The 12,933-nt window shown below is 40.9% G+C and overlaps 1 protein-coding gene across 2 annotated transcripts; it reads right to left on the reverse strand.

Annotated features, from left to right (window-relative positions):
* Positions 1-427: 427 nt before the first annotated feature.
* kptn (kaptin (actin binding protein)) lies at positions 428-10,960 on the reverse strand. Of its 2 annotated transcripts, none has more exons than XM_064982019.1 (12): positions 10,638-10,960; positions 10,397-10,479; positions 8,895-8,979; positions 8,592-8,646; positions 7,941-8,019; positions 7,792-7,865; positions 7,583-7,689; positions 7,217-7,336; positions 6,041-6,104; positions 5,612-5,747; positions 3,516-3,689; positions 428-943 (listed from the first exon to the last, which is right to left on the reverse strand). In XM_064982019.1, exons 1-12 carry the CDS (start codon positions 10,846-10,848, stop codon positions 788-790), a joined length of 1,344 nt encoding a protein of 447 aa, XP_064838091.1. In that variant the 5' UTR covers positions 10,849-10,960; the 3' UTR covers positions 428-787. The 2 variants fall into 2 exon arrangements, with proteins under 2 accessions (XP_064838091.1, XP_064838092.1); XM_064982020.1 differs by having other exon boundaries at positions 792-938.
* Positions 10,961-12,933: the final 1,973 nt, after the last annotated feature.

Below are 12,933 nucleotides of genomic sequence, written 5' to 3' on the forward strand. Positions count from 1 at the left end.
AAAATGGAAGTATGCTTTTGTTCACCCCAGAAATGGACTCAACTTTAAATGTACTGTCTTCATACTTTCTAAAAACCAACTTTCATATACCAAAATGACAGGTGGGAACCTGCATTGAGTTATGAAATAATGTAACAACATACTTGGTATAAGTCAATACAGGATTTAATTAATTTAGGACTAATAGTGATTTTCCTTAACCATTTTTTATAAGTTGACCCATTCCAGGTGGGTGCATGAAATTCTAGGCCAAGTCATTAAAATGATTTGCTTCAATGTGCTGTATGACACTGTAAAATTACTAAATACTTACTTCATGAATAAAATAAGACAGTGTCAGTGAATGTGTTGTTTTAGCTCTTTTCAGTCCTGTCAGGTCTTGACAAAATTACAGAGACCTAAATGCAAGCTTCTTGACAATAATGCATAAAACATATTTAGTTCATTTATTGCGTACATATATGGACAATATTACATGTTAGGCAACATCAAAAACATGTTTTTATCATGATGTTGTAAGTGTAGATAATTCATGGTAAAACTGTCATTATTGGCACGGGTAACCCAGGTGGCACAGCATCTCAGTGCAAGAGGCGTCACCTCAGTCCCTGGTTCGAATCCAGGCTGTATCACATCCGACCGTGATTGAGAGTCCCATAGGGCGGCGCACAATTAGCCCAGTGTCCTCCGAGTTTGGCCGTCATTGTAAATAAGAATTTATTCTTAACTGACTTGCCTTGTTAAATAGAGGTTAAAATAGAAAAAAAGGGAAAAAAACAGCTGGCTCTCACTTTGATGGGGCACTCTGCTCCTCATTGGTCACAGCATCCCTCTCTTCGATGTTCCGTTCTGGGATTGGCTGAACTTCTGAGCCAGGGGCCAGCTTTGACCCCCTGTTGGTCAGTCGCTGAAGGACCAAGTCAGCAGTGCTGGTCAGACTGTGCTGGAGAGAGGACGAGAGGGGAAAAGATGGAGAGGACGAGAGGGGAAAAGATGGAAAGAAGAGAGAGAGAAAGTGGGAGAGAGAAAGAGATTACACAGTCAGTGGCGACTCGTCATTCAGGGCAGGTGGTGCAAAACGCCACCTGTTGAGAGCCCCACCTGTTTACATTTTTTTTAGCATGTTACTTTGGCATTAATACTTGTCACATATCAGTTTGCAAACAATGCAAAACCATTTCTTTTAAATAATAATCGACTTAATAAAGTCGCATTAAACTGATTTCTTGACTAAGGCTGCTCCAAAATGCACGTGTTTCAAACTTGCTCAGTGCCTTCTGTGGTAGTGGGGCAACCAGCGGAAAACACAGAGCGTAGGGGTTGGTAATGTTCTCTAATTGCGCCGTGGTTGGCTCAGTGTTCTGTCACTCATGGCGACACTACGTCACCGCAAAGTCTATGGGTAGAGCTGAAAAATTCAAGCCACTTAGGTACTGCCATAGAATTACATTAAAAGGCTCAAGGTCATTGGCCACAGATAAAATTACATCAAATCATGTTATAGCTACAGTAGCTTTGATAGGACTGATAATGTCAACAACATACTTTCAAAATCTTAGCTAGCAGTCATCATCATGAATCAAGTTGACAATCTACTGGCAAATCCTTTTCAATCCTTGTCATTTGAAGAGAAATAATGACGAGAAAGTATAGATAAAACTTATCGGTGCTTACGCCATAAACATTACACAAGTTGGAAATCGCAATTTCAACAATGAGTGGTTTGGAAGGAATCAGTGGCTAACTGCAAGCATTGCAAAGCAGTCACTAGCCTGATATTCCGTGGAGTGGGTGTGTGGTCCAAGTCTGGGTTTAAGGGCCTCTTTTCCGAACTTAAAAGGATACACATTCAACACTGGCCATGATTTCAATCCAGCATGACTTCTGCCGCGCTCAAAACAACTGGAAACTCGGAAAGCTCAGACTTCAGTCAGCCCAAGACAACTGGGAACTCGGGGAGGGGGGGGGGGGGGGGGTGCACTGACTTAGAAAATAAGTTTTGAACGGTCATCCAAATTCCAAGTTTGGGCAATTTTCCACTCCTAATTTAGCCGACTGTTCTGACTTGGTGGTGCACATGTAGCCTATAGCCTGTTTTAGAGAAATGTAATTATCAAATATTGTAAGAGCTTTCATTGTCTGCTTATATGTCCCCTTTATTTATCCTACAGTTCTGACTTGGTGTACAGGGAGAATACTGTAAGAACGGATGTTCTGAAATCTGTCGCTGTATATTTTTTTTAAAGTGCTGAACAAATAGTTATCCATTCTAGGGCAGGCGTTCTGCTAGCGGAACCCATCGACATATTCCGCTGTAAAGGCAGTGCGCGAAATTCAAAAATATTTTTCCGAAATATGTAACTTTCACACATTAACAAGTCCAATACAGCAAATGAAAGATAAACTTCTTGTTAATCTACCCATCGTGTCCGAATTCAAAAAGGCTTTACAGCGAAAGCACAACATATGATTATGTTAGGTCAGAGCCAAGTCAAAAAAACAGACATTTTACCAGCCAAAGATAGGAGTCACAAAAAGCAGAAATATAGATAAAATGAATCACTAACCTTTGATAATCTTCATCAGATGACACTCATAGGACATCATGTTACACAATACATGTATGTTTTGTTCGATAATGTGCATATTTATATCCAAAAATCTCAGTTTACATTGGCGTGTTATGTGCAGTAATGTTTTGATTCCATTGGCTATCTGCAAAAAACAGGTGTTTTGCGGGTACTATTTAATGAAGCTGCCAGTTGAGGACTTGTGCGGCATCTGTTTCTCAAACTAGACACTAATGTACTTGTCCTCTTGCTCAGTTGTGCACCGGGGCCTCCCACTCTATTCTGATTAGAAACAGTTTGAGCTGTTCTTTGAAGGGAGTAGTACACAGCGATGTACGAGATCTTCAGTTCCTTGGCAATTTCTCGCATAGAATAGCCTTCATTTCTCAAAACAAGAATAGACCGATGAGTTTCAGAAGAAAGTTCTTTGTTTCTGGCTATTTTGAGCCTGTAATCAAACCCACAAATGCTGATGCTCCAGGTACTCAACTAGCCTAAAGAAGGCCAGTTTTATTGCTTCTTTAATCAGAACAATAGTTTTCAGCTGTGCTAACATAATTGCAAAAGGGTTTTCTAATGATCAATTAGCCTTATAAAATGATAACCTTGGATTAGCTAACACAACGTGCCATTGGAACACAGGAGTGATGGTTGTTGATAATGGGCCTCTGTACACTATATTTTGTTGATAATGGGCCACCTATGTACATATTCCATTAAAAATCTGCCGTTTCCAGCTACAATAGTAATTTACAATATTAACAATGTCTACACTGTAGTTCTGATCAATTTGAGGTTATTTTAATGGACAAAAAAAGGTGCTTTTCTTTCAAAAACAAGGACATTTCTAAGTAACCCCAAACTTTTGAACGGTAGTGTAAAATGTAAACATTAAATGTATTATAGGGACTACACTCCGTGCTATGGCACTCCATGATAATGCACCTGTAGTATGTGTAGCCCCTTGAGTGTTAGAATCGCCAGCTCTCTCAGCCCATCTCCAGTCAAATCCAAGTAAATGATGGACAGCAAAGGGCTCTTGAAGCTCCGCCTCCACAGCAGTTGGAACTGTTCCTCTGTTCCTCTCATTGGTTGCTGGAACTTGTAGCAAAGCAGCTCCTGAGGTATAGAAGCAGAAGCATATGTAACCCTCAGCACATCAGCTAATCGGTGCCCCCACACATTGACTGTAATTGTACTGCTGGTTTTTAATTACTTGTTATTTTTATTTCGCATTTTTTAAACTGCATTGTTGGTTAGGGGCTTGTAAGTAAGCATTTCACTGTAAGTTCTACATCTGTTGTATTTGGTGCATGTGACTAATAGAATTTGATTTGAATCATGATTTGGATGAGAAGTTTTAAAAACACACTGACTAACATCCAAGAGTGGAGCAAAAATAAAAATATAAAAATTGACAAATGGAGTAAATCAATGGAGTAATCAGTCATTTGTTTTCGGTTATGAGCAGGTTAGATTTTTGTAGTAATCTCATCAAGGGGTATGTACAGTGCAATCGGAAAGTATTCAGACCTAGACTTCTTCCACATTTTGTTAGGTTACATCCTTATTCTAAAAAAAACAAACATTTTTTTAAATGTCCTCATTGATCTACACACAATACCCCATAATTGTATTTTCTTTAACTTAACTAGGCAAGTCAGTTAAGAACTATGGGACTTCGAATCACAGCCGGTGGTGATACAGCCTGGAATCGAACCAGGGTCTGTAGTGACGCCTCTAGCAGCCTTAGATCGCCAAATGACAAAGCAAAAACAGGTTTAGAATTTTTGCACATTTATAAAAATAGAAAAAAGTGAAATATCCCATTTACATAAGTATTCAGACCCTTTACTTAGTAATTTGTTGAAGCACATTTGGCCGCCATTACAGCCTCAAGTCTTCCTGGGTATGATGCTATAAGCTTGGCACACCTGTATTTGGGGAGTTTCTACCATTCTTCTCTGTAGATCCTCTCAAGCTCTGTCAAGTTGGATGGAGAGCGCCGCTGCAAAGCTATTTTCAGGTCTCTCCAGAGATGTTAGATCGGGTTCAAGTCCGGGCTCTGGCTGCGCCACTCAAGAACATTGAGACTTGTCCCGAAGCCACTCCTGCATTGTCTTGGCTGTGTGGTTAGAGTCTTTGTCCTGTTGGAAGATAGACTGGGGCGAAGGTTTGAGGTCCTGAGTGCTCTGGAACAGATTTTCATCAAGGATCTCTCTGTACTTTGCTCCGTTCATCTTTGCCTCTACCATAAAGGCCTGATTAGTGGAGTGCTGCAGAGATGGTTGTCCTTCTGGAAGGTTCTCCCATCTCCACAGAGGAACTCTGTGAGAGTGACCATCCGGTTCTTGGTCACCTCCCTGACCAAGGCCCTTTTCCCCCGATTGCACAGTTTGGCAGCACGGCCAGCTCTAGGGAGAGTCTTGGTGGTTCCAAACTTCTTCCATTTAAGAATGATGGAGGCCACTGTGTTCTTGGGGACCTCCGATGCTGGAGAAATGTTCTGATACCCTTCCCCAGATCTGTGCCATGACAATCTTGTCTCAGAGATTTACAGACAATTTCTTCGGCATCATGGCTTGGTTTTTGCTCTGATGTGCATTGTCAACTGTGGGACCTTATATAGACAGGTGTGTGCCTTTCCAAATCATGTCCAATCAATTGAATTTACCACAGGTGGACTCCAAGTTGTCGAAACATCAAGAATGATCACAGAAACAAGATGCACCTGAGATAAATTTTGAGTCTCATAGCAAAGGGTCTGAATACTTATATAAATAAATGATTTTTGTTTTTCATTTTTAATAAATGTGCAAAAAAATTAAAAACCTTTTTTCGGTTAGTCATTATAGGGTATTGTGTGTATATTTTTTATTTTTTTAATACATTTTAGAATAAGGTTGTAACATTACTTACAAAATGTGGAAAAGGGGAAGGGGTCTGAATACTTTCCAAATGCACTGTATTTTATTAGTTTAAATAAGCTTTTTTTTTTGCTCATAGCCCTTTTTCCCCTTATGAGAAGCCCACAAACTCACCTGTCCATAAGTTCCCAGTAACAGCTCCTTCTGTCCATCAAAGTCCAGGTCTGTGACCAGCGCACAGAGCACTGCGTCACACTGGTCACTCTCCGAGAGGCACGCATGGCAACTCACACCATACTCCTGGACATCCCTGAGAGCACAATGTACTGACCATTCTGACCATAGAAGCCTAACTGACCGCACATTGACCGAAGACTAGAAAGAGCACGGACCACACAGTGAACACAAAACACTGACCAGGACAAAATAAAATATCCTTACTGACCATGACAGAGTACGAACAAGCTTTTTTAAACAAATGACTGGCATTCTACCACTACAATAAGATTTTTAAGGTAATGTTCCTTTAGTAAGCACCTCTCGCGAATGGCTTGCATTCTTTATTCATTTATTCTTAGTCTCTAATAGGCTTGTGATACTGACCTGTACACGACGGCCATCTCTATACTGCTGGTCACCAGGAGGTTGTAACCAACGATCTCAATGTCTGAGAAAAGTGTGGAGACAAAAATAAAAATTTTATTTGGCTGTGGCGGTCATGAAATGTTGTCAGAGGGTAATTCTATTACAAATGGAGCTAATGGCTTTCATGCAAACAACGGGCTTCCATGCAAACAAGCTGCTGATGCGTTCCTTTGGAACAGCTACATTTAAAAAGTTGAACAAAATCTAATAATATAGCCTACACCATCACAATAAAATCCATTGTTCATTTACTTGTGTTAGGCCTATATAAAACTGGGAATGTTTTAGAAATCAAAACATAAGGGCTGCATGATGTGACTATATTGATGATTTGGAAAAAGTTGCAAAAAAGGTAAATGCTCTGATCCTTGTACTTGACGCGGGGAGAGAAAGACAATTGCATAGCTGCTCTGCTTGTGTGGCAAGCAAGTTAGGGGATATCTAATCAATGGAAGCTGGAATTAAAATGACAGAATGAAAAGTGAAATGAGAAAGAAAGGCTACAATGACCAAAAGCCAACAGGTAGGCTGCTATTTAGGGTATAATCTGAATGGATTTGTTGTTATGTGTAGGGTAACTGTAGGACGGTGCAACATCTGCATAGAATTTGCAATATACCAATAGCTCCACCTAGTCCACTGGTAGGCTAGGGAATGGTTCTGACCAAATGCTCTCTCCTCCTATCTAATAATTTTGTCACACGGAGCATAAACACAGATCTACAAATCTCATTGCATCCAAAATAACTGCTTGTTATTATATGTAGATCAGTCAGTCGGTGATCAGCAACTAAGCAGAATCATGCTCTTGAACACATCCAGAGTTTTGGAAGGAAAGTACAGCCGCAAATCATAGGTTATGTCGCAAATGTTAGATTACTTGTTGGTTATTACTGCATTGTCGGAACTAGAAGCACAAGCATTTCGCAACACTCGCATTAACATCTGCTAACCATGTGTATGTGACAAATAAAATTTGATTTGATTTGAAATGGCACCCTATTCCCTATATAGTGTACAACTTTTGACCAAAGCCCTATGGGCACTGGAGCAAATTAGAACACTACATAGGGAATGTACTGCCATTTGGGCACAACAATATCCAGAGGTCAAATCGGTGCTGCTCATCCATACCGTCCCCTCCCGTCTCTCCTGCCCTTTCAGGGTCCGCCGACTCTGCCCGGGAATGCAGGGGGAAGAGCAGCACGGTGGAGATGGGACTGTCCTGCTGCACCCGCCAACTCTGCACAATCTCTAATCCACACAGACGCATGTGAAAACACAGAAAGGAAAGTACATCAGCAAATCATAGGTTGTGTCGCAAATTGCACCCTATTTCCCATATAAACCCTATTCCATATGTACCCTATTTCCTATATATAGTGCACTACTATTAACCAAAGCCCTACGGGCTGTGGTCGAATGTAGTGCACTAAATATGGAATTCAGTGCCATTTGGGGCGCAATCCTATAGTGATTCAGTGTATAGGCCGTCCTCACCAGGTCCAGTCTGGTCCACCAGAGCCAGCCCAACGCAGCCGTTCTGACAGCCAAAGGCTGATAGACGACGACCGCCGGGGATACTCAGCACATCAAGCCACAACACACTGCAAAGAGAGGGAACAGTGTTTACACACACACACACACACACACACACACACACACACACACAACTGAGAGAACAGCAGACAGAGGATACACAAACTAACTTGCTGGGCAGCTCTTGTAGCTCAGGGAAGAGTCTCTCGACTGGCTGCTCTTCAAATTGGTGAAGGGAGGCGTTCTATTGCAGAGAAGATACATTTACTAGACTCCCACACACAAATCTCACTGCACACACACAGGTACATAGACTTACCTCCTTGTAAAGATGAATCCTCTGATCATGACCACTGAGCAGAAACACTGTCTCACTGCATCCATTTTCGCACTGCACTCTGGAACAGTTACATACTGTTGTTATTCATGTCATTAACAATGTAAGGAAGTGATGAACACTATCGTCATGCCAGGCTTATTTATACATTCAATTTTTAAATCTTGACTCATACATTGGGTCATTCATGCACACACATTTATACTGACTCCACACACCCACACACCACACACAATCATCATATCCGCTGCTGCTAGTCTGTTTATCATATATCCTGATGCCTAATCACCTTACTCATGTACATGTCTACCTCTATCACTCCAGTATCCCTGCACATTGTATGGTACTGGAACTGACCCTGTATATAGCTTATTTAGCGTGTTCTTCTTATTTATGTCTTAGTTTTGTTCTACTTTGATGTTTTTAGTACTGCATTGATATTGATTACTACATTGTTGGGGTTAGAGCAGGCAAGAAAGGCATTTTACTGTACTTGTGTGCATGACATTAAAACTTGAAACTTGAAAGTGCATTGTGCACCTAAAATGTGTGGTAGGCCTTGAAAGGAGTCAGAGAAGTATAAACTATGTCAAAAGTTAGATAGGGGCCCACTATAGTGTGTACAGTACTTACTCTGTGTGGTAAAGCTGAAAGGGGGTGAACTGCAGCTCCAGGTTCAGACAGCTCTCTAAGAAGAGGATAAGGAAACAAGCTCTAATCAGGGTCATGTTCACTAGGCATGAAACAGAAGAAACTGATTCATAACAGGGTGAAATTGGGAGGTATTATCTGAACTATTTTGTTTTCCATCGTACAAAATTTTGAAACACTTTACTACGTGGTCCTAATGAACACTACCCTGTAAAACCATGTGAATACAAGAAGGGAATGTGTGTTCTATGTGACTCTAGTGCAGCAGGTGATGCGATGTCTCACGTGCAATGGACTCCAGGTTGAATTCTGACCCTGGCTCGTAGTCACAGTAGATGTTGAGGAATGGAGTGGCTTTGTCACCAGAGTCCTGGGCGAGGAGTGAAGACAAGTGTTATGGAAACAATGATGTGTGAACACACTTTCATCTACCAAAGAGAGAGAGAGAGAAAATAGTCTTATCATTCAGCAGACACGAAACATAAGAAAACATCCCAAAGCAGAGCAGTACTATCTGAACTTGCCCATGAGAAAAACTCATTTTCAAATTTCTTTACTGTGTGGTCTAATGCACACGTCCGGAGTCTGGCTGGACCACTCAAGGACATTCAGAGACTTGTCCCAAAGCCACAACTGCATTGTCTTGGCTGTGTGCTTAGGGTCCTTGTCCTGTTGGAAGGTGAACTTTCGGCCCAGTCTAAGGTCCTGAGCTCTCTGGAACAGGTTTTCATCAAGGATCTCTCTGTACTTTGTTCCGTTCATCTTTGCCTCAATCCTGACTCGTCTCCCAGTCCCTGCCACTGAAAAACATCCCCATGGCATGATGCTGCCACCACCATGCTTCACCCCCATGGTAGGGATGCTGCCAGGTTTCCTCCAGACATAACATTTGGCATTCAGGCCAAATAGTTCAATCTTGGTTTCATCAGAACAGAGAGTCTTGTTTCTAATGGTCAGAGTCCTTTAGGTACCTTTTGGCAAACTCCAAGCGGGCTGTCATGTACCTTTTACTGAGGAGTGGCTTCCGTCTGGCCACTCTACCATAAAGTCCTGATTGGTGGAGTGCTGCAGAGATGGTTGTCCTTCTGGAAGGTTCTCCCATCTCCACAGAGGAACTCTGTCAGTGATCATCGGGTTCTTGGTCACCTCCCTTCTTCCACGATTGCTCAGCTTGGTCGGGCGGCCAGCTCTAGGAAGAGTCTTGGTGGTTCCAAACTTCTTCCATTTAAGAATGATGGGTGCCACTATATTCTTGGGGACCTTCAATGCTGCAGAAATTTGTTCGTACCCTTCTCCAGATCTATGCCTTGACACAATGCTGTCTCGGAGCTCTACGGACAATTCCTTCGACCTCATGGCTTGGTTTTTGCTCTGACATGCACGGTCAACTGTGGTACCTTATATAGACAGTTGTGTCTTTCCAAATCATGTCCAATCAATATAATTTATCAGAGCTGGATTCCAATGAAGTTGTAGAAACAGCTCAAAGATGATCAATGGAAACAGGAAGCACCTGAGCTAAATTTCAAGTCTCATAGCAAAAGGTCTGAATACTTATGTAAATAAGGTATTTCTGTTTTTTATTTGTAATATGTTTGCAGAAATGTCTAAAAACCTGTTTTCACTTTGTCATTATGGGGTATTGTGTGTAGATTTGATTAAATATGTTGTTTTTTTTCAGCAACGTAACAACATTTGGAAAAAGTCAAGGGGTCTGAATACCTTCCGGAGGCACTGTATGTGTACATATATGTTCACTAGGAGAAGAGTAGGGGATATAAGCAAACCTTGATGAACGTTATTCCCACGACCAGCCCCCTGTTTGGTGAAGATTTGTTGAAAGCATCAATTGATACAATCTCTGCATCAACTGAGGTGACAGAAAACGACAGACACACGTTAGCAAGTTCACTAGCAACACATTTTGTATACTCATACACAACACATGAATCGATGCAATGCACGCAGCCTTAGCAAGAATGCGACAATAGCAGGATACATTCTGTAGCTAGTTATCTTAATCCTCACCTGGTATGTAGGTGAACTGTACCTCTTTAGCAACAGGTCTGATTTTCTGTTGGAGGTCTTGGTACCTGAAACAGACCACTTTTCCTTTCAGAGTAGCGGCGAGTAACTCTTGTTCTCCAGCCTGACAGAGTCCGTACATGTTACTCTGGGACAGAAAGCGGCTGAAACTGTCCTCCACGAATGGACACGCTTCTTTCCCCTCTCGGAGCATCCTCGTGACGTAGGAAATACAGCTAATTTAATCCGAATTTGCCTAAACTTGTGCAAAACACCAGCCTATGCCAAGAATCCAAAATCTCCCATCACCATTCGAGCAGCCCAAAAAACACAACATCCGGGTGTGGGAGGAACTACGAGTAAAATTAACCAATAGGAAAAAAATGTCACGATTTCTAGCAAATCAGCGTGGATGTCTTCAACCAATCACTTCACTTCGCAGTTCAGTCGCTGCAGTGCAGTACGTAAACGTCAACCACTAAGTGTCAGCAACAACTCTATAAACAAATCCATGATGTTCCTGTCTGCGCCTATAAATATGAACATCCATAAGCAAAACAACGGCATGCATACTAGTCTCTTGGCTTGGAATATAAAAGTAATATGTTTGTGTGTTCAGTTTATATATTGACTTATTGGATTTAGTGTCCTCAAATATTTTTCACTTGTGTGGAGACTTACTGGTGTTGTCTGTGGACAATAATGTTTCTACCATGTTTTGTGCTGCTACCATGTTGTGCTGCTACCATGTTGTGCTGCTGCCATGCTGTGTTGCTACCATACTGTGTTGTCATGTGTTGCTGCCATGCTATGTTGTTGTCTTAGCTGTCTTTATGTAGTGTTGTTGTGTCTATCTTGTCTTGATGTGTGTTTTGTTTTATATATATATATATTTTTAATCCCCGTCCCCTCGGGAGGACTTTTGCCTTTTGCTAGGTCATCATTGTAAATATGAATTTGCACCTAACTGACTTGCCTAGCTAAATAAAGTTAAAATAAAAGAAGAAGAATAATGTCCGCTGTGGGTCCTCTTCTGAGCAGGCTTCTTTTTTTCTCTCCCTGGCTTTGTTAAAAAGAGCATACCTCACAGGTCACATCTAATCTACACATTGTTTGGTTATTCAGTAGTATCTCATGCATTCACCTTGGATGCAGTTGTTAAAACCTGAGACAAATTTGAAACAATATTTCATGATCAATAGTATTGAAAGCTCTTGTATCTTGTATCTACTACAAAATATATATTTTATCTACTACACAACCCTCTGTGTGTATATGTCTCTTTAGGAGAGATTGGGATAAAGCAGGAAAAAGATGTTGGACATTGGACAATTCCTGCTGAGAAAATGTGTCATGTGTGTCATTGGGTCTTGTAGGTATATTGTACATACAGACAGTGATATCACATGTGGTAGTATATTTTCCCAGTTCAGGAATAGCTTGTGCCAAACTCCCAGTTCTTCTGGCAGGATTACAGTCCACAGTAATCAGTCAACCACATTGTCACCTCAGACAGCAACCTCTGACTCATCACACACACACGCACACACACACACATGCATACACACACACACAATGTCACGTTTTATTTAAGGGTATTTTCATACATATCTGTTTTACTGCTGAAAAATTAAAACACTTTATGTATATATTCCCGCCATTTGAAGGTATCATAAGTATTTGGACAAATTCACTTATAGCGTGTTAAATTTAGTCAAAAAGTTGAGTATGTGCTCCCATATTCCTAGTACGCAACTTCTACATCAAGCTTGTGACTCTACAAACCTGTTGGATGCATTTGCAGTTTGTTTCGGTTACGTTTCGGATTATGTTGTGCCCAATATAAAATAATGGTCAATAATTTATTGTGTCATTTTGGCGTAACTTGTATTGTAAATAAGAGTCTAATATGTTTCGGAGCACGTCTACATTAATGTGGATACTACCATGATTACATATCATGAATAAATCGTGAATAGTTGTTATTGTTATTGTGCATCTGTAACTTTCTCACTCATCATTATTCACGATTCATTCATGATTATCCCTAATCATGGAAGCATCCACATTAACGTAGAAGTGTTCAGAAACACATTCTATTCTTATTTACAATAAAAATTACTCCAAAATTATTGACACACATTAACATGCGTGGGGTATCTGGGGTTCAAATGTAGGGGGGTGTAGGGGCAATTCCACAGTAATAGAGTGATGCTGAGACTCACTTTTTCACTTTAAAATGTTTATGCCAAGCAAATAACATTGATTTCAAACCACACATCTACACTACATGAACAAA

Source organism: Oncorhynchus masou, chromosome 12 (assembly GCF_036934945.1).
Source record: "Oncorhynchus masou masou isolate Uvic2021 chromosome 12, UVic_Omas_1.1, whole genome shotgun sequence".
In the NCBI taxonomy this organism is placed as follows: Eukaryota; Metazoa; Chordata; class Actinopteri; order Salmoniformes; family Salmonidae; genus Oncorhynchus; species Oncorhynchus masou.